This window comes from Cornus florida, unplaced genomic scaffold, assembly GCF_030987335.1.
Source record: "Cornus florida cultivar Cherokee Brave unplaced genomic scaffold, ASM3098733v1 CherokeeBrave_3.0.0_Hap2_Chr04, whole genome shotgun sequence".
NCBI lineage: Eukaryota > Viridiplantae > Streptophyta > Magnoliopsida > Cornales > Cornaceae > Cornus > Cornus florida.
Window position 1 is genome coordinate 36,565,578 of NW_026775574.1, and position 23,095 is coordinate 36,588,672.

General features: G+C 31.6%; 3 protein-coding genes across 5 annotated transcripts; 2 read left to right on the plus strand and 1 right to left on the minus strand.

Annotated features, from left to right (window-relative positions):
* Positions 1-483: 483 nt before the first annotated feature.
* Positions 484-8,644, minus strand: LOC132304902 (WAT1-related protein At4g08290-like). The gene is made up of 3 exons (XM_059802603.1): positions 8,579-8,644; positions 8,340-8,491; positions 484-727 (listed from the first exon to the last, which is right to left on the minus strand). The coding sequence occupies exons 1-3, from the start codon at positions 8,642-8,644 to the stop codon at positions 484-486; spliced, it is 462 nt and encodes a 153-aa protein (XP_059658586.1).
* LOC132303145 (uncharacterized) lies at positions 6,512-18,117 on the plus strand. 3 transcript variants are annotated; one of them, XM_059800270.1, is made up of 10 exons: positions 6,512-6,775; positions 7,441-7,571; positions 8,362-8,744; positions 13,368-13,542; positions 13,668-13,824; positions 13,901-14,104; positions 14,222-14,311; positions 14,392-14,496; positions 17,210-17,563; positions 17,649-18,117. In XM_059800270.1, exons 6-9 carry the CDS (start codon positions 13,922-13,924, stop codon positions 17,552-17,554), a joined length of 723 nt encoding a protein of 240 aa, XP_059656253.1. In that variant the 5' UTR covers positions 6,512-6,775; positions 7,441-7,571; positions 8,362-8,744; positions 13,368-13,542; positions 13,668-13,824; positions 13,901-13,921; the 3' UTR covers positions 17,555-17,563; positions 17,649-18,117. The 3 variants fall into 3 exon arrangements, with proteins under 3 accessions (XP_059656253.1, XP_059656255.1, XP_059656254.1); XM_059800272.1 differs by lacking the exon at positions 8,362-8,744; XM_059800271.1 differs by lacking the exons at positions 7,441-7,571; positions 8,362-8,744.
* On the plus strand, positions 9,629-12,938 carry LOC132304903 (uncharacterized). The gene is made up of 8 exons (XM_059802604.1): positions 9,629-9,782; positions 9,879-10,321; positions 10,516-10,667; positions 10,754-10,940; positions 11,192-11,598; positions 11,683-11,857; positions 12,265-12,496; positions 12,586-12,938. The coding sequence occupies exons 1-8, from the start codon at positions 9,629-9,631 to the stop codon at positions 12,936-12,938; spliced, it is 2,103 nt and encodes a 700-aa protein (XP_059658587.1).
* Positions 18,118-23,095: the final 4,978 nt, after the last annotated feature.

Genomic DNA, 23,095 nt, shown 5'->3' on the forward strand with positions numbered 1-23,095 from the left:
GTTTTCCCGTAAAATCTGCAGTACAATTCTTAAATGTTTTTCATGGTCATCCACACTCCGAGAATATATCAAAATATCATCGATAAAGACAATAACAAATGAGTCAACATACGGATGAAATACTCGATTCATTAAATCCATAAACACCGCTGGAGCATTGGTTAACCCAAAAGGCATTACCAAAAATTCATAATGGCCATATCGAGTTCGGAAAGCAGTTTTAGAAATATCACTATCCTTTACTTTCAACTAGTGATATCCTAACCTCAAGTCAATCTTAGAAAACACCCTTGCCCCTTGCAACTGATCAAACAGATCATCAATTCGTGGCAATGGATACTTGTTTCTGATGGTTACATTATTTAACTGTCTGTAGTCAATACACAACCGCATAGTACCATCATTCTTCTTAACAAATAACACCGGTGCACCCCACGGTGAAATACTAGGTCGAATGAAGCCCTTATCCAATAAATCTTGCAACTATATCTTCAACTCTTTCAATTCTGTCGGTGCCATTTGATACGGAACAATAGAAATTGGAGTTGTTCCTGGTACCAACTCAATGGTAAAATCTACCTCCCTGTCCACTGGCAACCCCGATAATTCTTCTGGAAACACATCTGTGAATTCCCTTACCACTGGTACATTTTTAAGTGTCATATCTTTATTTTCAGTATCAACCACATATGCCAAGTAACCCCGACACCCTTTCTTCAACAACTTCCTAGTTTGTAAAGCTGAAATGAGACAGTTCGGAAAAACATTTCTTTCTCCTGTAAATCTGAATTCTGGCTCCCCTAGTATCTGAAATACAACTTCTTTCCGAAAATAGTCTAATGAATTTTTGGAAGAAAATGAGAGGTTTAACTTATTCGAGTTCCCTATGAAGTCGCGAAGAGTGTTTTAATAACTAAAGATTGAATCTTTGAATGAAAATACCTCAATCAAGGTACCTATTATGTCCCTAGACCTTTTTAATGTATAAATATTTAATCTTTGAAAGAGAAAGAGATTTTTGAGTTAAACTTGTTTGAATTACCTTTGACGTCCCAAAGAGTATTTTAATGAGAAAAGATTGAATCTTTGAATGAAAAATTCTCAATCAAGGTACCTATTATGTCACTATACCTTTTTAAAGTATAAAGATTAAATCGTTGAAAGATAATTAGAGTTTTGAGTTAAAGTTATTCTAGTTTCCTTTGACGTCCCGAAGAGTGTTTTAATGAGTAAAGGTTGAATCTTTGAATGAAATTACTTCTAATAAGGTACCAATTATGTCTCTAGACCTTTTTAATGTATTGCAGATTGAATCTTTGAAAGAAAATGAGAATTTTGAGTTTAACTTATTCGAGTTTAACTTATTCGAGTTCCCCATGAAGTCGTGAAGTGTGTTTTTGGGACAAAAGATTGAATCTTTGAATGAAATTACTTCAATCAAGGTACTAATTATGTCACTAGCCCATTTTAATCAATAAAGATAGAATCTTTGAATGAAAATGTGAGTTTTGTGTAAAACCTATTCGAGTTCCCTATGAAGTCGTGAAGAGTGTTTTAGTGACTACAGATTGAATCTTTGAATGAAAATACCTCAATTAAGGTACCAATTATGTCACTAGACCTTTTTAATAAGTAAAGATTGAATCTTCAAAAGAAAATGACGATTTTCAGTTAAACTTATTCGAGTACCCGTTGACGTCTCGAAGAGTGTTTAAAAGAGTGAAGATTGAATCTTTGAATGAAAATTGCTCAATTAAGGTACCAATTATGTTACTAGACTATTTTAATGTATAAAGATTAAATCTTTGAAAGAAAATGGGAGTTTTGAGTTAAACTTATTCGAATTTCCATTAACGTCCCGAAGAGTATTTTAATTAGTAAAGATTGAATCTTTGAATGAAATTAACTCAATTAAGGTAACTATTATGTCATTAGACCTTATTAATGTATAAAGATTGAATATTTGAAAGAAAATGAGAGTTTTGAGTATAACTTAATTGAATTCTTTATGAAGTGGCGAAGAGTGTTTTAATGGCTAAAAATTGAATCTTTGAATGAAAATACATTAATTAAGGTATTTATTATGTCACTAGACCTTTTCAATGTATAAAGAATAGATCTTACAAAGAAAATGAGATTTTTGAGTTAAATTGTTCGAGTTCCCTTTGACGTCTCGAAGAGTGTTTTAATGAGTAAAAATTGAATGTTTGAATGAAAAGTGTATTAATGAAAGTTCTAAGTTAAACTTATAATAGTTCCCTTTGACGTCACGCAGAGTGTATTAATAAGTAAAGATTGAATCTTTGAGCGAAATTACCTCAATAACGGTACCTATTATGTTACAAGACCTTTTTAATGTATAAAGGTTGAATCTTAAAAAGAAAATGAGAGTTTTGAGTTTAACTTATTCGAGTTCCCTTTGAAGTCGCGAAGAGTGTTTTAATGACTAAAAATTGATTATTTGAATGAAAATACCTCAATTAAGGTACCTATTATGTCATTAGAGCTTCTTAATGTAGAAAGATTAAATCTTTGAAAGAAATTGAGAGTTTTGAGTTAAACTAATTCGAGTTCCTTTTGATATCCCAAAGAGTGTTCTAATGAGTAATGATTGAGTATTTGAATGAAAACACCTCAATCAAGGTACCTATTATATCACTACACCATTTTAATGTATAAAGATTGAATCTTTAAAAGAGACTGATAGTTTTGAGTTAAACTTATTCGAGCTCCCTTTTAGGTCATGAAGAGTGTTTTAATGAGTAAAGATTGAATCATTGAATAAAATTATCTCAATCAAGGTAGCTATTATGTCTCTAGACCTTTTTAATGTATAAAGATTGAATCTTTGAAAGAAAATAAGAGTTTTGAGTTAAAGTTATTTGACTTCCTTATGAAGTCGTGACGAATGTTTTAATGACTAAAGACTAAATCTTTGAATGAAAATACCTAAATCAAGGTACCTATTATATCACTAGACCTTTTTAAGGTATAAAGATTGAATTTTTGGAAGAAAATGAGAGGTTTAACTTATTCGAGTTCCCTATGAAGTCGCGAAGAGTGTTTTAATATCTAAAGATTGAATCTTTGAACGAAAATACCTCAATTAAGGTACCTGTTATGTCACTAGACCTTTTTAATGTATAAATATTTAATCTTTGAAAGAGAAAGAGATTTTTGAGTAAAACTTGTTTGAATTCCCTTTGACATCTCAAAGAGTATTTTAATAAGAAAAGATTGAATTTTTGAATGAAAAATTCTCAATCAAGGAACCTATTATATCACTAGACCTTTTTAAAGTATAAAGATTGAATCATGGGAAGAAAATTAGAGTTTTGAGTTAAACTTATTCGAGTTTCCTTTGATGTTCCGAAGAGTGTTTTAATGAGTAATTGTTGACTCTTTGAATGAAATTTCTTCTAACAAGGTACCAATTATGTCTCTAGTCCTTTTTAATGTATGAAGATTGAATCTTTAAAAGAAAATTAGAGTTTTGAGTTTAACTTATTCAAGTTCCCTATGAAGTCATGAAGTGTGTTTTAGGGACAAAAGATTGAATCTTTGAATGATATTACTTCAATCAAGGTACTAGTTACGTCACTAAACCATTTTAATCTGAAAAGATTGAATCTTTGAACGAAAATGAGAGTTTTGTGTAAAACATATTCGAGTTCTCTATGAAGTCACGAAGAGTGTTTTAGTTAGTGACTACAGAAAAAATCTTTGAATGAAAATACCTCAATTAAGGTACCAATTATGTCACTAGACCTTTTTAATGAGTAAAGATTGAATCTTTAAAAGAAAATGAGGGTTTTCAGTTAAACTTATTCGATTTTCCTTTGACGTTCCGAAGAGTGTTTCAAAGAGTAAAGATTGAATCTTTAAATGAAAATTGCTCAATCAAGGTACCAATTATGTTACTAGACCATTTTAATGTATTAAGATTAAATGTTTGAAAAAAAATGAGGGTTTTCAGTTAAACTTATTCGAGTTCCCATTAACGTCCCGAAGAGTGTTTTAATTAGTAAAGATTGAATCTTTGAATGAAATTAACTAAATCAAGGTAACTATTATGTCACTAGACCCTATTAATGTATAAAGATTGAATCTTTGAAAGAAAACAAGAGTTTTGAGTTTAACTTAATCGAATTCCTTATGAAGTGGCGAAGAGCATTTTATTGACTAAATATTGAATCTTTGAATGAAAATACCTTAATCAAGGTATTTATTATGTCACTAGACCTTTTTAATGTATAAAGATTAAATCTTACCAAAAAAATGAGAGTTTTGAATTAAACTTGTTCAAGTTCTCTTTGACGTCTCAAAGAGTGTTTTAATGAGTAAAAATTAAATGTTTGAATGAAAACACCTCAATAAATGTAGTATTATGTCACTCGACCATTTAAATGTTTAAAGATTTAATCTTCGAAAGAAAATGAGAGTTTTCTGTTAAATTTATTCGAGCAGCCTTTGACGACATGAAGAGTGTTTTTATGTGTAAAGATTGAATCTTTGAATAAAATTACCTCAATCAGGATACCTATTATGTCACTAGACCTTTTTAATGTATAAAGATTGAATTTTTCAAAGAAAATAAGAGTTTTGAGTTTAACCTATTTGAGTTCCCTATGAGGTAGCGAATAGTGTTTTAATGACTAAATATTGAATATTTTAATGAAAATACCTCAATCATGGTACCTATCATGTCACTAGACCTTTTTAATGAATAAAGATTGAATCTTCGAAAGAAAATGAGAGTTTTGAGTTTAACATAATCGAGTTCCCTATGAAGTGGCGAAGAGTGTTTTAATGACTAAAAATTGAATCTTTGAATGAAAATAACTCAATCAATGAATTTATTATGTCACTAGACCTTTTTAATAAATAAAGATTGAATCTTTGAAAGAAAATTAGAGTTTAGAGTTTAACTTATACGAGTTCCCTTTGACGTCCCGAAGAGTATTTTAATGAGTAAAGATTGAATATTTGAATGAAATTACCTTAATCAAGGTATCAATTATGTCACTACACCATTTTAATGTATAAAGACTATATATGTAAAAGAAAATGAGAGTTTTGAGTTAAACTTATTCGAGTTCCCTTTGACGTCACGAAGAGTATTTTAATGAGTAAAGGTTGAATCTGTGAATAAAATAACCTCAATCAAGGTACCTGTTATATTACTAAAACCTTTTTAATGTATAAAGATTAAATCTTTGAAAGAAAATGAGAAATTTGAGTTTAACACAATCAAGGTACCTATTCTATCACTAGACCTTTTTAATGTATAAAGATTGAATCTTTGTAAGAAAATGAGAGTTTTGAGTTTAACTTATTCGAGTTCCCTATGAAGTCGTGAAGAGTGTTCTAATGACAAATGATTAAATCTTTGAATGAAAATACCTTAATCAAGGTTCCTATAATGTCACTAGACCTTTCTAATGTATAAATATTGGATCTTTGCAAGAAAATAAGAGTTTTGAGTTAAACTTATTCGAGTTTCATTTGTCGTCTCAAAGAGTGTTTTTATAAGTAAAGATTGAATCTATGAATGAAAATACTTCAATCAGGGTACCTATTATGTCACCAGACCATTTTAATGTATAAAGATTAAATCATTGAAAGAAAAAGAGAGTTTTAAATTAAACTTATTCGAGTTCCCTTTGACGTCACAGAGAGTGTTTTAATGTGTAAAGGTTGAATCTTTGAATGAAATTACCTCAATCAAGGTACCTATTATGTCAATGGACCTTTTTAATGTATAAAGATTTAATCTTTGATTTTAAATGAGAGTTTTGAGTTTAACTTATTCGAGTTCCCTATGAAGTCACGAAGAGTGTTTTAATGACCACAAATTGAATCTCTGAATGAAAATACCTCAATCAAGGTACTAATTTTATCACTAAATCTTTTTAATGAATAAAGATTGAATCTTTAAAAGAAAATGAGAGTTTTGAGTTAAACTTATTTGAGTTCCCTTTTACGTCCCGAAGTGTGTTTAAATAAGTAAATATTGAATCTTTGAATGTAAATTCCTCACTCAAGGTACCAATTATGTCACTAGACTATTTTAATGTATAAAGATTAAATCTTTGAATGAAAATGAGAGTTTTGATTTAAACTTATTCGAGTTCTCTTTAACATCACGAATAGTGTTTTAATTAGTAAAGATTGAATACCTGAGAGACACTACAACATATTAGACTTTTACCAGCGCTCTTTAGAAGAGCGCTGGTATAGGTGAACTAATACCAACACTTTTGTTAAAGCGCTGGTATAGGTGTTACAGTACGAGCGCTTTGTAAAAAAGCGCTGGTATTGGTGTTACAGTACGAGCACTTTGTAAAAAAACGCTAGTATAAGTGGTACAGTACTAGCACTCAAAGTGCTGGTATAAGTGTAATTGTACCAGCGCTTTAAATAAAAGCGCTGGCATAGGGCTCTTCCATTCCCCCGGTTTTCCCCTTCCCTCCACTTTTTTCCCTCCGCTTATTTATATATATATAGAATATTTAGTGCCTAAACTACGTCTTTTTTTTGGGTCCATTAACACTACAACATTCCACTTTCCCCATTTCAATTTCATTTTGCCCTAGCTACTTCATCCGTCTCTCCTCTCTGCGCGACCTTATCGCTCCGCTCTATCTCGATCGCTCACCTGCAAGACTCCCCTCTCTGAAAAATATTTTGCCTTTTGATTTCATCACCATTTCTCTCTGAAGTTCCAACCCTTATTACGTTTCTTTGCCGCCACTGCGCTTATATGTGCATTGAGGTAACTCTGTGACTCTGTCTTCTATTGTCTGTGATTTCATTTTCTTGATTTTCGTTTTCTGGGTTATGAGATTTCTGTCTGTACTTGAATTCAGATTACTTTATTGATTTATTTATTTTCAATTAATTTTTCTGATTTTAGTTTACAAATGGGTCTAAACTTCACCTAAAAATCAATTGGTTAGGTTTTCCCCTTTCTGTTTGGTCTATCTTCTATCTTATGTTTACCATTTTTTTTTTTGGTAAATGAAAGCAAAAGGATCTTCTCTCGCTGAATTTGAAAGAAAAAAAAGTTCATCTCATATACGTGATTAATTGCATTTGCATTTTTAGCACTAAGGTTTTAGTGTGTGTAAAATATGAATGAAGCATCAATATTCTCTATTTCTTCTTCTTGATTTAAAGCAACTTTGTGGAAGGTTTAAGGTTTTGGCGCAACCTTCCAGTGGGTACTTCAAAAGTTTCATTGTTCTTGTCATAACTCTGTCTCAATCTCTACTGCTCGATCTCCATTTCTCAGCTGAAGCCCTTGATTGATGTTTACTAACCCGCTCTATGTCGATCTCTCACTGCTCTATCTCAATCTTCCACTGCTTGATCTCCATCTCAGCTGCAAGACTCCTCTACCCTGTCTCAATCTCTCACTGTTCAATCTCTATTTCTCAGCTGAAGCCCTTGATTGATGTTTGCTAACCCGTCTCTCTTTCGGCATTATCTCATCTGAGATTACAAAGTTGAAGCCCTAGGCTTCTCTTCAGGCTGTCTCTCCTCTGTCTCAATCTCTCAGCAATTTCTGAGTAAGTTCGAATCCACAAGCAAATTTCTTTTTTTAATGTTTTTTTTTTTCTTTTATGAAATGAATTTTTGGTTTGAAATTTTTTTTCTTTTATTTCCAAACAAATTTTTCATACTTAGTATGTATGTATATATATATATATATATACATACATATAGTTGATCTTTTTCTGTACATAAGATTTTTTATAATACAGACTTTGGTTAGGATTGTTTTAGTTTCTCTCTGCAAGACTATTTTGATGTTTGATTGCTTTGGTTAGGATTGCTTTTTATATCTATATTCATATTTATATTAGCATTGATGTTTGACTTAACAATTGGGTTTAGAAAAATAATTCAAAACCACAGAACGGTCTAATTTTAATTTGTCTACTCATGTTGTTTCAAATTTTCTGATAATCAGTCACAGTCACCTTCTAAAAGTCATATATTACTAAAAAAATAAATTTTAATAAAAAAAGAAAAAGAAAAAAGAACACTGAACTAGCAAGTAGAGAAACATCAGTTGTGGGTTAAATTAAATTAAATTAAAATCACTTTTGAGATTGACAGTGAAAGTTTAATTATAATTTGCTCCTTAGAATCACTGATAGTTAAATATATATATATATATATATATATATACATATCTATTGTTGAAAATTATAGGAATGAAATAGGAAATTAAATAGTGGGAAGCTTTTTGCATTATAGGCTTAACTGGGGAAATATATTTATCTTCCTCAGTTGATAAAATTAAGTATTCCGCTAATTGATGAGAAACTTACCCTCCAACATATATCTTTTCAGCCAGGATAAAAGAGCCCATGATTGCCACTATGATCATCATCAGAGGGCTGAAAGCAGTCACAAAGACAGGCCCTCTTTTCTGCATGACCAAACCTTGTACATAGTATGCAATGCTTGATGACACTATACCCTGTAGGTCATTAAAAAGTTACTTTTTATATAGTTTACTATTTCATACATACATACATATATATATATATATAGAGGGAATGCTTACAGCATAGGTAGCAGCTAGAAGGTTCATGTCCCAGCCAATGGTCCAAACAGATAGATTGTGTTCCATGACAGTGTGACCACTATAATTCAGCCTTTGTCTCGGTTTCCTTCGCATTAGCAATCAAGAAGGGGATAACTCGCATTTGATTAGCTAATATTCTTTGAAGGTATTGATGATTGCTTTTCCTACTTTTTAATTTTTTATCTATTCATTTAAAATTATTCCTTATGAGTTTCATTAGTTCATCAATATATATATTCTACTTGTTGCATGATATGTAAATCAACTTTGGTATATCATCTTGTTGAATTGTCAGCTCTTACAAATAATCATGTTGTAATATGTTTTTATTTTGATTAATGCAAATAATTTATTTACGTTCATATGGAATTTTTGGAGATTGAACTATTACCTGTTACTTTCTTGCTGTACACAATGGACCCATCTTGCATAATGATATTTTACTAAAAATTTACGATCATTCTTAGGAACCCTGGCTACATTTTGTTGAGGAATTTGTTTTAATGGAGTAATGATGATTTTTTTTGTACATGTTACTTTTTTATTCTTTTCAAATACCTTGACTAAATTGTTATCATGTTTACCAATAATATATTTCTTGTCCATATATTTTATTTAGGTTACTTGATGTAATATCATGGATAGAAGTTGGATAACTCAGTCAAGGTACTTCAGATTGTAGTTTGATTAGGTTACTTAATCTAATAAGAACAATTTAAGAAATTTGATTTTTTATATGCATTACTATGCAAATAGGTTAAGTTCAGCATACTTGCGTGGAGTTGAAGAGTTTCTAGATATCTCATTTGAGCGAGTTGGGAAGGATGGGCGTATGTATTGTACTTGTACTGATTATGGCAATTGTATAAAAAAAAAACACGTTATGAGGTGAGAGATAATTTGGTATGCAATAAGTTTATACAGTCATACACAACTTGATTTTATCACGGGGAAGAAGTGCCGTCATCTTCTCGGCAAACTGATGTACACACAACACACGAGGATATCAATGCAAACAAAAATGATGATATGCATGGACTCTTACACGAGGGTTTTGGTGTTCCAACTGAAGGGAGGAAAGAGACCAACGGAGAAAATGATCAGCACCAAAGGGTGTCAAATGAAGAGTTAGATAAATTTTATAGGCTATTGGAAGATGCAAACCAAGAGTTATATCCTGGGTGTAAAAAGTTTTCAAAGTTATCCTATGTAGTGAAGCTATAATTAGTGAAGACTAAATATAATTGGAGTGACAAATCATTTACTGATCTGTTAAAAGTGATAAAAGATGGATTACCAGATGGCGAGACATTACCAAAAACCTTCAATGAAACAAAGAAGATGATTGGTGACCTGGGTCTTAAATATAATAAGATTTATGCATGTCCCTCTAATTGTATGTTATATTGGAAGGAGCACTCTAATGATGAAATGTGTCATAATTGTGGCAAGTCAAGCTGGAAAGTTTTTGATTCAAAAACTGAGGGCAATGCAAGTACATCATCCTCATCAACAAATAAAAAAATTCCTGCTAAAGTTATACGATATTTTCCTTTGAAGCCAAGACTCCAAAGATTGTTCATGTCAAGTAAGACAGCTTCTTCTATGAGATGGCATGCCGAAGAGCGAATCAAGGATGGATTGATGAGACATCCCGCTGACTCCCCAGCATTGGATAGCTTTGATAAAAGATACACAACATTTTCTAGTGATCCTCGGAATGTCAGGATTTTGCATTAGCAACTGATGGGTTCAACCCATTCAAGACCATGAGTGTTGCAGCAAGTACATGGCCTGTTTTGATACTCGTGTATAACTTACCCTCATGGATGTGCATGAAACAGCCTTATTTTATTCTATCAACCTTGATACCTGTCCATAAGGGACCTAGAAATGATATTGATGTCTATTTGCAGCCTTTGATAAAGGAATTAAAAGAGTTGTGGGTTGATGGGGTGGAAACTTATGATGCTTCAAGAAATGAGATGTTCCGTATGCATGCAGCATTGTTTTGGACTCTTTCTGACTTTCCTGGTTATGCAATGGTATCCGGTTGGAGTATAAAAGGGTATTTGGCTCTCATTTCTTAGATCATAGCAAGAAAATATATTGTGATGGGCATCATTGTTTTCTTGAAAAAGATCATAAATATAGGCGTTGTAAATCAGCATTTGACGGCACTGAAGAGGTAAGGTGTGCACCGCCTATGTTATCTGGACCACAATTGTTACATGAATTAGAGGGCCTTAAATTTCCACCATTTGGAAAGAGTGTGCATACAATGAATGAAGATCAGAGCGTGAAGATCGGACATGTCCGCCGCACAATTGGAGAAAGAAGAGTATATTCTTTCAATTACCATATTCGAAGTATGATCTTCTGCGTCATAATCTAGATGTGATGCATATTGAAAAAAATATATGTGACAATATACTTCACACATTGATGAATGATCAGAAATGGAAGGATGGATTAAAAGCAAGACTTGACTTACAGGATATGGGAGTAAGGCCTTCACTTCACCCATAAGAGCGTGGTTCAAACAAATTTTATTTGCCTCCTGCAAATTTCACGCTATCTTCACTTGAAAAGAGCACATTATGTCGAGTGTTGAAAAATGTTAAAGTTCCAGATGGGTATGCATCTAACATTTCACGTTGTGTGAAATTGAAAGAGCGTACAATTAGTGGGTTGAAGAGTCATGATTGTCATATATTGATGCAACAACTTCTAGCCATAGCCATTTGTAGGATATTGCCTAAGAATGTTTGCTCAGTACTTGTTGAGCTCAGTAACTTTTATCGAGAGCTGTGTTCAAAGACTCTTCGGCCTGAAGACTTGGATGAATTGGAACACTGGATTGTTTTAATACTATGTCAGTTGGAAATGATATTCCCACCTGCCTTCTTCACCGTAATGGTACATTTATCTGTTCACTTTGCTCACGAGGCAAGGATTGCAAGACCAGTGCAATATCGTTGGATGTATCCAATTGAGAGGTCAAGATTTTTAATGAATTTTCATTTATAGTTTGTTTATTTTTAATAATTCTGATATTATTAAATTTCATTCTTTATATTTAGGTACCTTATGACTTTGAAAAATTACGTGCGAAATAGAAGTCATCCCGAGGGTTCAATAGCAGAAGGTTATTTAGCAGAAGAATGCTTGACTTTTTGTTCACGTTATTTGACAAATATTGAGACGAGATTCGATAAGCCCCAAAGGAATTCTGATAATGTGCTTGATGGAGAGGAAGTGAATGATTTTGGTGCACAAGGCCGTGCCTTGGGAAAACAATAGTTCATTAATCTAGATGAGATGACTTTGGTGCAAGCTCATCGCTATGTTTTGTTCAATTATCATGGAGCAGAACCATTCATTGAGTAAGATTAAGTTCCCCAATATATTACATGATTATATTTGTGTCAAACTTCATTTAGTTTAATAGGCAATATGTTTGACATTATATTTTCACAATGCACAAAACATAAGAGATTTCTTAAAATGAGGCAGCGCTATTTAAAACCAAGACAATTAGAGAAGATTTCTCATGATTTATTTCACAAATGGTTTAATGAATGTGTAAGTATTTGACTTTTGTGTTGTTGGTGTATTATATAAAAAATTACCTTATTATCTAAGTTATATCTTTATGAATACAGTTGCGAGATAGTGAGGATCCAATTCCTAATGAGTTGAGGTGGCTAACACAAGGTCCAAACCCTGTCACGAAACGGTTCAAGAAGTTTGTGATCAATGGTTTGAAGTTTCATGATAGAAATGTTGAGAAACGGAGAAAGACTCAGAATAGTGGAGTTGTCATAAAGGCAGTGACATCTAGTTATGCAAGAGCCACCGATCACAATCCCGTCACAGGAGATATTCAGTACTATGGTGTGCTGACTGATATCATTGAGTTAAATTACAATGTAAATAGGAAGGTGGTATTGTTTAAGTGTGATTAGTTTGATGTCTTGTCCAAGGTAGAGGAATAAAGAAGGATGATTTTCGATTTAAGCTTGTTAATTCGTCGCAATCGTTGGGAACAGATGAGCCTTTCATTCTAGCATCTCAAGCTGAACAAGTATTCTATGTTGATGATCCCATTGACAATGAGTGGAAAGTGGTTATTGGCACAAAACCGCGAGACCTTTATGATATGTCAGAGCATGATATTGAATCTTATCAAGTTCAGGAGCCATTTCATGCACAACATGTGGCTAACGACTTGGATGCACCTGATGATAGCACGTTTTGGACAAGAGTTGATTTGCTTGGAACAACTATAGAAGAAGATGATGATGTTGATGATGACCTTAATGAAGGTGAGATTTAGGATGATTCCAAATCTACTACTCAATGGATGTGAAACGTCTTTTTTAGATGTCAAATGTCTTTTTTGGATATTATAAGCTCTGATTCACTATATATATATATGCAACTTTGACAATAATATTGCAGTATCATATTTTGTAGCATGCACATGTACGCTTCCCGTGAAAACTGATTTTGTTTTTTTGTGTGCTTATATATTTTTAATATGTTTTGATCTATTCTTGGCACATTATTGTATAAGTGCAATCAATGATTTTACCAAAACAGAATGGTTTTATATAATTTCCATTGGACAACCAAAAATACCCTAAAGTTTTGAGGTATTTTTTATTTCTTTTTATTGATTTTTCCTGGATTGTGCATTGCCTTTTTTAAACAATTTGATTGCATTCTCTTAAATGAATTCTCACTTTTTTGTTTTCTTTTCTAGGAAGGATAAATAATAAGTTGACAATGAAACGAACGGTTAGTGAAGTGGAAAAAGTGAGTGAATAAAATACCGAAGCTTCAACTTCAGAATCATCCCAACCACCGCCGAAGAAGAGACGGGGCCCCCCGACACGATGCAAGAATGTCGTAAACGCGACAACCTTATTACCATTAAGGTACATTTATATAGAGATCATCTTATATAGTTTACAAAATTAGACTATATTCAATATGAAGGAGAAAAAACGATTTCTATCTTTATTTTTGTACTAAACATCTACCATTGTTAATTTTTGTTTAGGGTTAATAAGTTTGGACAACCGATCGACCCTGGAAGTGGTACATATACTAATTATTTGGGAATACTTGCCCGGAATGCTAATTTAGCTCCTTTGTGCTACAAAACTTGGTGGGAGATGCCTAAATGGCTGAAGGAGGATATGTGAAACGTTGTAAAGGTAAAACCCTTCAATGATATTAAAATAATTTTTATGAAAAAAGTGGATTAACATGTAGCAATTATCACATTTTCAGGGAAAGTATAATGTGGGAATCATGTCAAAACATTGGACAATATCCCCCATCAGAAAAAAATGGCGGGGGTACAAGTGTGAATTAAAAAGTGAATATTACTCAGTTATGGATACAGATGCAGAAAGATTTGCAAACCCACCACCTGATGTTGAAAAGGAGCATTGGGAATTTTTGGTTAGGCATTGGGGTATGCCTATGGCGAAGGTAATCCTCCATCTACCAATTTTGTTTAAAGTCAATGAGTTGAATTTATAGTTTACCTGCTTTCAGTCATTATTTAGGTGGAATGTTAGAACGTTTACTTTTTCTCACTTTTTGTAGGAGGTCAATAAAAAAAACAAAGAACGTCGTGGGAAGCAAACAATGATACATACTACAGAGACAAAATGCTTTGCACGTGTTTCTGCCGAGGTTAGTTGAAGTTTTGGCAATATAAATTATTTCAGTTCTTATGTCGTTGAATGATTACAATGTTTATGTTTCTTTTATAGATTGAGGAAGACGAAGGTATTCAGCTTTCTCGTGCAGATTTATTCATTCGCACGCATATAAATAAGGATGGCAAAGCTACTGATGCTGCTTCTTTGGAGATGATTGTAAGTTTTCATGCTTCCATTTTGCAAAAAGGGGGTCACGTTCCTTGAAGTGACCAATTTTTAAACTCTTTGCGGTGTATTAGGGGGTCACATGCCTTGAAGTGACCAATTTTTAAATCATCGGCCCATGTGGAGGCATTTTAATTTCATTGTTTATCATCGGCCATGGGACTATGGGATCATTGTATATGGAGGCTTCTTGTTGATTGATTTGTGTTGTGGAGGAGAAGTATTTGCTATTTGTTGTTTGTGTTAATTTCTTACTCATATATTGTGGCAATGGTCTTTTGAATGTAGACAACTTCAAATATTATATACAAGCTATGTAAAGGCCACTAAACACTTGTTCATGATCTATAAAGTACCCTATGGTGGTCCAAATGGACCAAATGTCGATGTAGGATAAGGAAGAAAAATTAACAAAACATTATAATGACACTCTTTTTGGAGTGAAGTCGATGAACTGCCTCCACCAAGTGCCCACCGATTTTCCCCCAAACCCATTTCCACCCTATTCATCTTCCTTTGAAACTCAAATCTGCAATGAGTAATCAACAAGAGAGACACTTACAAATGGAAGCATGTAAAAGCTAGAGCTAAGGGCAGATCTAGGATTTCTCAATGGGGTGGGCTAAATCAAAATATATCAACCAAAATCAACTTTTGTTTAATTCAATTTTAGTTAATTAACAATGTTTCTTTAGACAATTGACTAATTAAGGACTATCTCTTCTTTTGACCAATTAGCTACTTTTGCTTGTCAAAGTTCTTGTTGTGATTTTTTTTTTTTTCAGTTCTGAAAAGATTTCCATCTTCAAAAAGCTTGGCTTGTTGATAAAAATTGTTTCAGATTCAATCTCTGCAGATTTCTAATCCAATTCAGATTTTTTTTTTTTTTTTTTTCATGCCCAGATTCAAATTTTCTTGTAGACGTATATAATGGACAACAAAAAAAATAATAAAACAGGAATAGAAGTTATAGAAATTAATTATTATTATTATTTTTTTTTGCTGAAATAAAAGGTAGATTGCGGTGATCACCTCAAAATGCAATGCAAATTTTGTTACTTTATATTGTAAAAAAAAAATTATATAAAAAAGATCATAAAAAATTTCACCAAATAGGATTTAGTTTGCAAAACAAGAATTACAGAGCCTGATTAGTTGATTTAGAAAAAAATTTAAAACAAAACCCATACATACAAGTTAGCAGTTGCTTTTCCTCTGACTCTCTGACTCCCTCTCTCCAAGGGCAAGGGTTGATGTTTGTGAAGCTACATTCATCTTTTCTCTATTTACTTCATTTAAATCCTTTTGTTTTTGTCATGAAAGCTTAGGTATATATATATATATTATACATACACATGTATATTTAAGCATTACATGTTCATAGCTTGTTGGGATTTCAGTTCTTTTGTGCTTTATTTAGAATCTAGGGTTTTAAAAAATACTTCCCAACCTGTGTTCAAACTTATAGAGCATACCATGATATGCTATAAACGGTACAACCAGAACAATATCATTGCAACAATAGAGCAACATAACTGAAAAATTAGCAGCTGAATTTTTAAAATAGAGAAAATAAAATAAAGTGGTAGAGTTCAGACTTTAGCTAGAACTGAATGTTCAGATTATTCTACTACATGCTCAAATAATTGGCGCTTATGTAGTCTCTCAAAAAAATACCTATTTCCAGTCAGAAAATTTGAGGATATGGTGGATTAGTTTTGGCTTTGTATTGAAAATTTTGTTGAGACAACTGACTAAGAAATACAGTCATTTTCCGGATCACTGAACAATTTGTCAGCAGTTACCCAACTTAACAATTCTTTAGAAACATCACTGCATTGTATCTTTGTTTTCTACATAATCCAAAACTTGATGCCTCATTTTTCTTTTTCTTAATAGGATATAGAAACAAGATTTGTGATTTGTTTAAACATAGATAAGAACATTTGTAATTATATAATTTATAAGGAGAAAAGGAAATAAAAAAATAAAAAACAGATTTGGTGACATTAGAGGAGCCTTAATGGTAGAGTTCAAATTACTCAAATGTGGATTTGAGTTTAAGAAGCAATTTTGTTCAAATTATGACAAATGCTAGATCTGTACTCAATCTAATTGAAACCAGCCTTTAAAACAAGTCCAAGATTGAGTTATTAACAAAAGTTAGGTAGAATGTAGATAATAAAAACTTTTTGAAAGCTAAATTTACATCTAATGGAAAAGCTAAAAATACAGTACATTACTCTAATATTGCTGCAGTTTTACAAACATGGTATCCCAATTTCCAAACACAACCTTCTTCTAAAGGAAGCCATTTTATCACCTGATTTTCATCAGAAAAGATGAATGTTCAAGTAATTGAGGATTCAAAATGTCACCTAATAAAACCCCAACCCCCACCCAAAAAAAAAAGGAAAAAACAAAAAAAACAAGTCTCTTAGGGGTTGTTACACGGATCCTATCTTAGCATATTTTGAAGCTTTAGAGATTGTATGAAAGTTCAAAGGGATGTCATAACTATATTTTCACATTGTGTGATGCACTGTTGTTTCAGAACACTTGGCTTTCGTCATTACCAATTTGTTATCTAATTACTTTTCTGTTCAGCTGTTTCTGCATTCCTGTTCTATCATTTCATTAGATTTGTCTGGATGTTTCATAGCAGTATGTCATGGTAGTTCAAAATTTTCTTTTTTTTTGGCAGGAAAACATAACAGAACTTCAAAAAAGTTACTCTGACTCGCCTATATGTAGTTCCAATGATTTGTTCTCCATTGTGAGGGGAGAAGAGAGAACTGGTCGTGTGCGGATGCTTGGCTTCAAGCCTACACCAAGAGATGTTTGGGGGCCCTCTTTTAGTAAAGCTGAACTGATTAATAATGTCAAAAAATCTCAGGAGGAGGCACGTGTAGAGTTGCAGGAGGCGATTTCAAAAATGCAAGCCGACTATGACAACAAGTTGGAAAATTTACGAGCCAACTACGACGACAAGTTGGAAAATTTACAACAACTGGTGACTATGTTAATGCAGATGCAACAACAAAATTAAAGTGGCCAGGTATATTTATTATTAATTTTACACTTTACTAAATATATGTTTACTTATGCCAAGATTTCATGTATTTTGTTTTATTATTTTGAAGGGTTCTAATTCTTTAAATGCTCCTCCTAGAGTATCCCCAAATTCATTTTCTAGTCGTGATGCCAATTCAATTAAGGTTATGAACTTTTAATTTCTCTTATATATATGTTAAATTTTCATTTATTATAATGTGCGCTTAATGAATTTATAAAAAATGTAGGGTAATTCAAATCAAATGGGCAAGAAGACTTGTTGAAGTTGAAGTTGAAGCGGAAGATGGGGTCGTGACTGTGCTTTCTGAATTTCCTTCCCCTTGGATGGGTCCTTTTTGAAAAACTTGTACTACATTTGTCAAAAATTCTTAATTCTTTTTGTGTGACATTTAGTAGCTTTATCTAGACAATTTGGATGGTATTTTCATATTGGCAGGTTAACTTGTGGTTGTATTAGTATACATTTTGGCTTTTTGGTTGACATTTACCAGTTGTATCAATTAGTAGCCAATTTCGATGGTATTTTTCATATTGGCAGCTGGTTAACTTGTGGTTGTATTATATAAAAACAATTTGGATGGTATTTTTATATTGATTTGTGTTATATTGGATGACATTTAGTAGCTGTAAAAAATAAAATAAAATAAAATGACCCAAGTACCAAAAAGCGCTAGCATAAGGGAAAATAAAATAATAAAACAAAAATTAAAATGATCCCTGTACCAGCGCTTTTTGAAAAAACGTTGGCACAGGGAAAAGAAAAATAATAATAATAAATTTTAAAATGACCTTAGAACCGGCACTTTTTCAAAAAGCGCTGGCATAAGGGAAAATAAAATAAAATAAAAAATTTAAAATGAACCCAGTACCAGCGCTGGTGTAGGGGAAAAAATAATTAAAAAAAAATTAAAATGACCCCAGTACCAGTGCTTTTTGAAGAAGCGCTGGCATAGGGGGAAAAATATAATATAAAAAAAAAAAATTAAAATGACCCTGTACCAGCGCTTTTTGAAAAAGCGCTGGTAAATACCCTATGCCAGCGCTTCTTCAAAAGTGTTGGTACAGGGTATTTACCAGCGCTTTTTAAGAAGCACTGGCATAGGGTATTTACCAGCTCTTTTAAAGCCCTACCGACACATGCTTTACCAGCACTTTTTCCAAAAAATGCTGGTAATTAATTACTAGCGCTTTTTAAGACTTTTACCGGTGCTTTTGAGCATTGGTAAAAGCCAGATCTGTTGTAGTGAGAAATTACCTCAATCACGGTATTTATTATGTCACAAGACCTTTTCAATGTATAAAGAATGAATCTTTGAAAGAAAAAGAGAGTTTTGAGTGTAACTTATTCGAGTTCCCAATGTAATCTCGCAGAGTGCTTTAATGACTAAAGATTGAATTCTTGAAATAAAATATCTCAATTACGGTACCTATTATGTCATTTGACATTTTCAATGTATAAAGATTAAATCTTTAGAAGAAAATGAGAGTTTTAAGTTAAACTTATAATAGTTTCCTTTGACATCACGAAGAGTGTAATAATGAGTAAAGATTGAATCTTTGAGCGAAATTACCTCAATCACAGTACCTATTATATCACAACACCTTTTTAATGTATAAAGGTTAAATTTTTGAAAGAAAATGAGAGTTTTCAGTTTAACTTATTCGAGTTCCCTTTAAAGTCGCGAAGAGTGTTTTAATGACTAAAAATTGAATCTTTGAATCAAAATACCTCAATCAAGGTACCTATTATGTCATTAGAGCTTCTTAATGTATCATTGAATCTTTGAAAGAAAATTAGAGTTTTGAGTTTAACTAATTCAAGTTCCCTTTGACGTCCCAAAGAGCGTTTTAATGAGTAAAGATTGAATATTTAAATGAAAACACCTCAATCAAGGAACCTATTATGTCACTAAACCATTTTAATGTATAAAGATTAAATCTTTGAAAGAAAATAAGAGTTTTGAGTTAAACTTATTCGAGTTCCCTTTGCGGTCACGAAGAGTGTTTTAATGAGTAAAGATTGAATCATTGAATAAAATTATCTCAATCAAGGTAGCTATTATGTCACTAGACCTTTTTAATGTATAAAGATTGAATCTTTGAAAAAGAATGAAAGTTTTGAGTTAAACTTATTTGACTTCCCTGTGAAGTCGTGATGAGTGTTTTTAACGACTAAAGACTGAATCTTTAAATGAAAATACCTCAATCAAGGTACCTATTATATCACTATACCTTTTTAACGTATAAATATTGAATTTTTGGAAGAAAATGAGAGGTTTGAGTCTAACTTATTCGAGTTCCCTATAAAGTTACGAAGAGTGTTTTAATAACTAAAGATTGAATCTTTGAATGAAAATATCTCAATCAATGTACCTATTATGTCACTAGACCTTTTTCATGTATAAATATTAAATCTTTGAAAGAGAAAGAGATTTTTGAGTTAAAATTGTTTGAATTCCCTTTGACGTCCCAAAGAGTATTTTAATGAGAAAAGATTGAATCTTTGAATGAAAAATTCTCAATCAAAGTACCTATTACGTCACTAGACCTTTTTAAAGTATAAAGATTGAATCTTTGAAAGAAAATTAGAGTTTTGAGTTAAACTTATTCGAGTTTCCTTTGATGTCCCGAAGAGTGTTTTATTGAGTAAAGGTTGAATCTTTGAATGAAATTACTTCTAACATGGTACCAATTATGTCTCTAGACCTTTTTAATGTATGAATATTGAATCTTTGAAAGAAAATTAGAGTTTTGATTTTAACTTATTCGAGTTCCCTTTGACGTCCCGATGGGTGTTTTAATGAGTAAAGGTTGAATCTTTGAAAGAAATTACTTCTAACATGGTACCAATTATGTCTCTAGACCTCTTTAAGGTTTTCAGTTAAACTTATTCGAGTTCCCATTGACGTCCCGAAGAGTGTTTAAAAGTGTAAAGATTGAATATTTGAATGAAAATTTCGCAATCAAGGTGCCAATTATGTCACTAGACCATTTTAGTGTATAAAGATTAAATCTTTGAAAGAAAATGAGAGTGTTGAGTTAAACTTATTCGAGTTCCCATTAACATCCCGAAGAGTGTTTTAATTAGTAAAGATTGAATCTTTGAATGAAATTAACTCAATCAAGGTAACTATTATGTCACTAGACCTTATTATTGTATAAAGATTGAATCTTTGAAAGAAAACGAGAGTTTTAAGTTTAACTTAATCGAATTCCTTATGAAGTGGCGAAGAGTGTTTTAATGACTAAAGATTGAATCTTTGAATGAAAATACCTATGTTACTAGACTTTTTTAATGTATAAAGATTAAATCTTACAAAGAAAATGAGAGTTTTGAGTTAAACTTGTTCGAATTCCCTTTGACGTCTCAAAGAGGGTTTTAATGAGTAAAAATTGAATGTTTGATTGAAAACACATCAATTAAGGTATCTATTATGTCACTAGACCATTTATATGTATAAAGATTAAATATTCGAAAGAAAATGAGAGTTTTCTGTTAAATTTATTCGAGTAGCCTTTGATGACATGAAGAGTGTTTTTATGTGCAAAGATTGAATCTTCGAATAAAATTACCTCAATCAAGGTTCCTATTATGTCACTGGACCTTTCTAATATATAAAGATTATATTTTTGAAAGAAAATAAGAGTTTTAAGTTTAACTTATTTGAGTTCACTATGAAGTCGCGAAGAGTGTTTTAATGACTAAAGATGAAATATTTTAATGAAAATACCTCAATCAGGGTACCTATCATGTCACTAGACATTTTTAATGAATGAAGATTGAATCTTTGAAAGAAAATGAGAGTTTGGAGTTTAACATATTCGAGTTCCCTATGAAGTGGCGAAGAGAGTTTTAATGACTAAAGATTAAATCTTTGAATTGAAATAACTCAATCAAGGTATTTATTATGTCACTAAACCTTTTTAATAAATAAAGATTGAATCTTTGAAAGAAAATTAGAGTTTAAAGTTTAACTTATACGAGTTTCCTTTGACGTCACGAAAAGTATTTTAATGAGTAAAGATTGAATATTTGAATGAAAATACCTTAATCAAGGTACCAATTATGTCACTAGACCATTTTAATGTATAAAGAATAAATATATGAAAGAAAAAGAGAATTTTGAGTTAAACTTATTTGATTTCCCTTTGACGTCACGAAGAGTGTTTTAATGAGTAAAGATTGAATCTTTAAATGAAATTACCACAATCAAGGTACCTATTATATTATTAAACCTTTTTAATGTATAAAGATTAAATCTTTGAAAGAAAATGGGAAATTTGAGTTTAACTTATTGGAGTTCCCTACAAAGTTGCGAAAAGTATTTTAATGACTAAAGATTGAATCTTTGAATGAAAATAACACAATCAAGGTACCAATTCTATCTCTAGACCTTTTTAATGTATAAAGATTGAATCCTAATTTGAAAGAAAATGAGAGTTTTGAGTTGAACTTATTCAAGTTCCCTATGAAGTCCCGAAGAGTGTTCTAATGACAAATAATTGAATCTTTGAATGAAAATACCTTAATCAAGGTTCTTATATTGTCACTAGACCATTTTAATGTATAAATATTGAATCTTTGAATGAAAATAACACAATCAAGATACTTATTCTATCACTAGACCTTTTTAATGTATAAAGATTGAATATTTGAAAGAAAATTAGAGTTTTGAGTTTAACTTATTCGAGTTCCTTATGAAGTCGCGAAGAGTGTTCTAATAACAAATGATTAAATCTTCCAATGAAAATATCTTAATCTAGGTTCCCATAATGTCACTAGACCAATCTAATGTATAAAGATTGAATCTTTGAAAAAAAATGAGAGTTTTTAGTTAAACTTGTTTGAGTTCCCTTTGTTGTCTCGAAGAATTTATTTAATAGTAAAGATTGAATCTTTTCATGAAAATACCTCAATCATGGTACCTATTATGTCACCGGACCATTTTAATATATAAAGATTAAATCATTGAAAGATAATGAGAGTTTTGAGTTACACTTATTCGAGTTACCTTTGATGTCACGGAGAGTGTTTTAATGCGTAAAGATTGAATCTTTGAATGAAATTACCTCAATCAAGGTACCTATTATGTTATTGGACCTTTTTAATGTATAAAGATTTACTCTTTGATTTCAAATGAGAGTTTTGAGTTTAACTTATTCGAGTTCCCTATGAAGTTGCGAAGAGGGTTTTAATGACCACAGATTGAAACTTTGAATGAAAATACCTCAATCAAGGTACCAATTTTGTCACTAGACCTTTTTAATGAGTAAAGATTGAATCTTTAAAAGAAAATGAGAGTTTTGAGTTAAACTTATTCGAGTTCCCTTTTACATCATAAAATGTGTTTAAATGAGTAAATATTGAATATTTGAATGAAAATTCCTCACTCAAAGTACCTATTATGCCACTAGACCATTTTAATGTATAAAGATTAAATATTTGAACGAAAATGAGAGTTTTGAGTTAAACTTATTCGAGTTCCCTTTAACATCACGAAGAATGTTTTAATTA

Coding starts and splice junctions, on each gene's coding strand:
- LOC132304903 (XM_059802604.1), top strand. CDS start 9,629: ATGCATGGACTCTTACACGAGGGTTTTGGTGTTCCAACTGAAGGGAGG. Junction 9,783..9,878: donor CCAAGAGTTATATCCTGGGT/GTAAAAAGTTTT, acceptor ATCTGTTAAAAG/TGATAAAAGATGGATTACCA. Junction 11,599..11,682: donor TGGATGTATCCAATTGAGAG/GTCAAGATTTTT, acceptor CTTTATATTTAG/GTACCTTATGACTTTGAAAA.
- LOC132304902 (XM_059802603.1), bottom strand. CDS start 8,644: ATGGAACACAATCTATCTGTTTGGACCATTGGCTGGGACATGAACCTT. Junction 8,492..8,578: donor TTCTAGCTGCTACCTATGCT/GTAAGCATTCCC, acceptor AATGACCTACAG/GGTATAGTGTCATCAAGCAT. Junction 728..8,339: donor GAAAAGATATATGTTGGAGG/GTAAGTTTCTCA, acceptor TTTACAAACTAG/GAAGTTGTTGAAGAAAGGGT.
- LOC132303145 (XM_059800270.1), top strand. CDS start 13,922: ATGTCAAAACATTGGACAATATCCCCCATCAGAAAAAAATGGCGGGGG. Junction 14,105..14,221: donor GGGGTATGCCTATGGCGAAG/GTAATCCTCCAT, acceptor CACTTTTTGTAG/GAGGTCAATAAAAAAAACAA. Junction 14,312..14,391: donor TTGCACGTGTTTCTGCCGAG/GTTAGTTGAAGT, acceptor TTTCTTTTATAG/ATTGAGGAAGACGAAGGTAT.